The sequence below is a fragment of the Merops nubicus genome, unplaced genomic scaffold (assembly GCF_000691845.1).
Source record: "Merops nubicus isolate BGI_N331 unplaced genomic scaffold, ASM69184v1 Scaffold53162, whole genome shotgun sequence".
Taxonomy (NCBI): Eukaryota; Metazoa; Chordata; class Aves; order Coraciiformes; family Meropidae; genus Merops; species Merops nubicus.
The window spans coordinates 1-4,827 of NW_008592586.1; the positions used below are offsets into that span (position 1 = coordinate 1).

Genomic DNA, 4,827 nt, shown 5'->3' on the forward strand with positions numbered 1-4,827 from the left:
GTGCTGGCGGCCAGGTGCGGCGCCCGGGTGGTGCTGTCCGACAGCGAGGAGCTGCCCCAGTGCCTGCGGACCTGCCGGCGGAGCTGCCTCCTCAACAGCCTGCCCCACGTACCTGTCCTGGGGCTCACCTGGGGGCGGGTGTCTCCCGAGCTGCTCTCTCTGGCACCCGTAGACATTATTCTAGGATCGGATGTCTTTTTTGACCCAAAAGGTATGTTGATGCTCTCAAGTTATCTTTGATTTGTGACCAACTGCAAGGACTTCGTGGCCAAGGAGGACTGGGAATGCTGTCAAGAGATCAGGTGACAGCCATTACAGTGACACCACACTATTGAACTTGGTGTTCTTGGGGTAATTCTAGCATTAAGCTACCACAGAAATGCCACTGGCGGGGGAGACAAGTAGAAAATGGAGTAATTAACTGCTTAAAGACACTCCTCTTACACCTCTCCTACAGCTGCAGTTGGTCCTGTATTGATTTTCAGTTACCACTATAGCTCAGCTTTTTTAACTGTATCTCAATATAGAGACTAACCAAGCCTGCTTCATCTCCCCCAATGACACAGACTTTGAAGATCTTTTAACTACAGTTTACTTCTTGCTGGAAAAGAATCCACATGCTCAATTCTGGACTACTTACCAAGTTCGAAGGTAAATTCTTCCGTGCATAAAATACTCCAATTTTAACTCCTCTTTTAGCTCTTTAAAGTCTTAACATCTCAGAAGTGCTGCCATGCTGGTTAGCAGAGGAACTCCTCAGGCTGGGAACTGGCCTGGTATCAGCCCAGTAAATCCCAGGGGTAGGAGATAAAAAGAGCCAAACCAGACAAAAAAAAAAAAACAACCAAGAGCCACCAATTTACTGTTGACTAGACAACTGTTAGAAACTCAGTTTTGTGACCCTTTATATTTAAGTTTGGTGACTGTCTCCTGCAAGTGCTGCAGAAGTTCTGAACGGAGATGTTTTCACATGCTGGCCGTTTCCTCCCCTCAGTGCTGACTGGTCTATCGAAGCTCTGCTCTGCAAATGGAAGCTGAAGAGTATCAACGTTCCCTTACACTCCTTCGGGGCAGACCAAGAGCACTTAGCCAGCTCCTCCCTGCCAGGAAGACACACCATTGAAATGATGATTATCTCACTAGCGGAGTCAGATGCCACTTAAGTTTATTCCGCTTGTTGGTTCCAGTACAGACAATACTGAACTGCTCACTGTAACAGATCTGCAGAGAACAGTCATGTTTACAGCAAACCTCATGTGTATTTTATGGGCAGCAGCTGTCCTTCACAGGGACTTGAAACATGCACTATAAAAATAAATCCATTGTTTAGCCACAGCTTCTCAGAATTGTGCTCCTCCCCACAGACCACGTCATAGTTTGAAGACTCAATTCCATCATGTAACCCACCACACAACAGAGCTTAACCACCTCACAGTCCAGAGATTCAACTGAAATCCCCAACTCGGCTATGAAAAGTTAACTCTGCTCTGTCAAGATTAAAAAATACCCCTGTAAGATTGGTTACCCAGGACTGAAGTTTCCCCACAGCTCCATACTGCCAAAGGCAGCCCCTTTGTTTTTACCTCCAGCTGTACAGACTGCCGCTAGCCCTGCCAGCCTGGAACATACAAACTCCTCCATTTGTAGAAAAGTACTTTTAATCCTCAATCAAGCCAGGTGGCAAGTATTCAGATGTTTCCATTCCCATTTAACATACACGCATAGCAAATTAACAAGACATTACAATGACCCTTGACACACGACAGTTGAAGTTACAATTCGTTTGGTACCCAAATCAAGCAAAAATAAATCCCCATAAGATTAGCCCCCATTGAGGCAGGGCAAGCACACAGCAAACGCAATTAGTCCCACAAATGCAATTAGTACTGCTCAGTGTGGATCTCCCATAGCAGCAGGCCACAGACCCACCCCGTTCCATTTGTGGCCCGTGTGCAATACTCACGTACAACATTTGGGTTAGTCACAACATGGGTTAACCTTGCCCAAATTGAAAAGCAACCCCACTGGATAAAATTTCTAAGCTGTAGAATGCATTCAGGTATTATACAAAAGATAAACATTTGACAGTGTAATTGCAGAAATCTTCTCAAGGTAAAAATGAGCTGACTCGGACATTAAGTTGAGAAAAGTTAACACAGAAAAATGTTTAATATTAACTACAGACAGTGGGTATAGTACAGAATGTCTTAAGCAAAAGATACACCAATCAGTACTTACAAAGGAATGAACAATTTCTTTCTTAACGTAACATTTCTCATATGTAAGTTCATACATGTAGGTTGGTAAGTTTTACCATTCTGGAAAAAATAAGGTGTGTATACCATCAGCTAGATGTGCTCACTGTATGCTCCGTTATTTTTACGCAAGGCCCGGGTGACTGGGAGTGCAGTTGTCAGGCATTTTAATTAACTGGACAGCCATTTGTTTCTGCACGACAAGGCATCGTTACACAGGAGCAATCAGGAGAAAACAGGAAACAGCCAAGCACTCTGCACTGCAACACGCCACCTTAACAGCTAACCAGCATTACTCAACTGCTACACAACTGCGCCTAGTGCACAAAAATACATAAGAGAAGAGATTAGAATTGAGTCGGATAAAACAATCCTTTCAAATATCAACTGTCACCTGAAAAGTTTTCTATCAACTTGAATTTGAAGATTACTATTTGAATTCAAAGTTTTTCTTTAAAAAAAAAGCATTTACAGTAAGTTTCAAATTGAAGTTTTGCAGAATTTTATTTAAGGAAATGAAGACAAAATTGAGAATACTTTTTGACAGTTAGCTACTCAGCATATAATGGCTGCATGTTTCTTCAGTATTAAACTGGAGGCAGCACGTTACCATTGGTTTTAATTTCAAATAAAAGTCAGCACTATATAAACAAAAATGAAGTTTTACCTCAAATATCCAAGCCAATAATGAAATCGGTAGTCGTTCACTTCACTAAATTACAAGAAATTTGAATAACAGCAACAAAATGGCACATAAAATGTAAAATCTGCCACTTGAGGCGCAACTTAAAGAAGTAAAAAGTTAGACAAAATGTTACAAAATAACCTTTTCAACAGCTGGTTGCTCGTGCCAGGGGTCTCTCCAATGGGCTGGCGACTCAAGCGATCTTTTCCCCCCAAAGGCGTCCTTTTTGTGGGTTCTCATTTATCTGATGCATCTAGGTGTGAAGAGAAAAGAGTTCAGCCAGGTATCTACCTCGCCTCTTTTGGTTGTGTGGATGACTTCAGGCATACTTCTAGTTGTGTTTCAACTGGCTTTGCCTAATTTAATTAAGTTTTAGCAATTTCCATAGTGTTCCACCTCCCCCCCCCGTGTGTAGCTTTACTTCAGAGGCCAAATGTAAAGGTTCTGCCCCAGTATTTAGTTACAGAGAAGAACAAGCATCAGGCTGTAGATCAAGCCACCATTAACTTCAATTCAGCCTGTTCAGTATTAAAAGCTACGTGAAAGTTACATAAAACTAGTACTTCTTCATAAAGACTTAACTAAACTCTAATTAGCATTCAAAGCAAAGTGTGACTAATTTTGCTACAATTATCTAACTTCAGAGCTAGCTTAGGCCCTTTCCTTTTAAAAATAGGACCAAACAGTTTGAAGGGTTAAAGACACACTATCCTTTCCCCACCCGGTGTATCCTTAGATGCCTCTTCCAAGATGTCGACGTGAGGAAAAACTAGTTTCCGTGGTTTTCTTGTTGCAAGGTATTGCCACTTTTCTAGAACAGTTATTACCTCCAGTCAGTATAACGGCCACTGAACCGATCTTCCGTTATAAAAGGATAGTGTATCTTTAACATTTAAAGACAAACCTGCTCCAACACACGCCCACAGAAACTGGTCCCTGGAGGATCAGCCAAATCAGTTAAAATCTGCAATACTGGCCAATATTCTTTTAGCAAACAGGAGACCGCAGCTTTAAAGGGGAAAATGCAGATGTTGGATAAATACAGTAAGAAATAGTCATTTTCATCATAGGTTGTGTCTCATACAATATTTTATTAAAACCAAGCCATTAATCTCTCAATAAAACATTTCCTCTGTAAAAAAAAAAATTCTCCGCAGAAAGCCCTTCGGTATTAATTTCCCTAAACCAATAACCAAAAAGCACTGTTCAAGGAAAAAAAAAAACTACTACCAACGTGCCCCGTTAGGATTCCCTTGATTCAAGGCTATTAATACTCTAAGAACTACCCAACACCCCACCTAAGTGCTACAATAAAGTACCATGCACCGTGTGCTGATCCCGAGGTACATTACCATGTTCCTAGGAGGACACGGCTCCTTCTTCCGGAGACTTGGGAGGGCTCTTAGACCTGGATCTAGAATTGGATTCCCTCTTTGAGGCAGGGGGAGGGCTTCTAGATCTGGACCGGGATCTTGACCTGGACCGGGATCTGGAGACAGATGACGACTTTGACTTGGATCTCCTGGCAGACCTGGACTTGGAGGTGGAGCGAGACCGAGAGCGTGTGCGAGACCGGGATTTGGATCGGCTGTACCGGGACCGACTGCGGGATCTCGAGCGGCTCCTACTCCTAGATCGGCTGCGACGGCGTCTTCTCGGGCTAAAACGCACCAGGAAAGTGAAACAAAAACTTTAGAAGTTGAAGACGGGCTGGCGCAGCGGACTTCAGCGCTTGCTTCGGGACCGGGAGGGCGGAACGGGACCCACGTGGACAAGAGAATGAGTATTAAGAGGGCGCCATTGTTCAGAGCGGAGTGGCCGGGGGCTAAGTCTACTGCAGGGCAAAACCCTTCCGCGCCGAGAGAACTCCACGTGCCTGTGCTACTG

At 43.6% G+C, this 4,827-nt stretch overlaps 1 protein-coding gene and 1 long non-coding RNA gene across 2 annotated transcripts; one reads left to right on the forward strand and one right to left on the reverse strand.

Moving 5' to 3' along the window:
- Window positions 1-3: 3 nt before the first annotated feature.
- On the forward strand, window positions 4-1,163 carry METTL23 (methyltransferase like 23; the record flags this gene model as incomplete). The annotated part of the gene is made up of 3 exons (XM_008935168.1): window positions 4-211; window positions 567-651; window positions 995-1,163. Coding segments are annotated over 3 exons (462 nt in total), but the record flags the coding sequence as incomplete, so codon positions are not given.
- Window positions 1,164-2,140: 977 nt separating this feature from the next.
- On the reverse strand, window positions 2,141-4,602 carry LOC103768038. The gene is made up of 2 exons (XR_608131.1): window positions 4,293-4,602; window positions 2,141-3,193 (listed from the first exon to the last, which is right to left on the reverse strand). It is a non-coding gene; the product is annotated as an uncharacterized LOC103768038 (long non-coding RNA).
- Window positions 4,603-4,827: the final 225 nt, after the last annotated feature.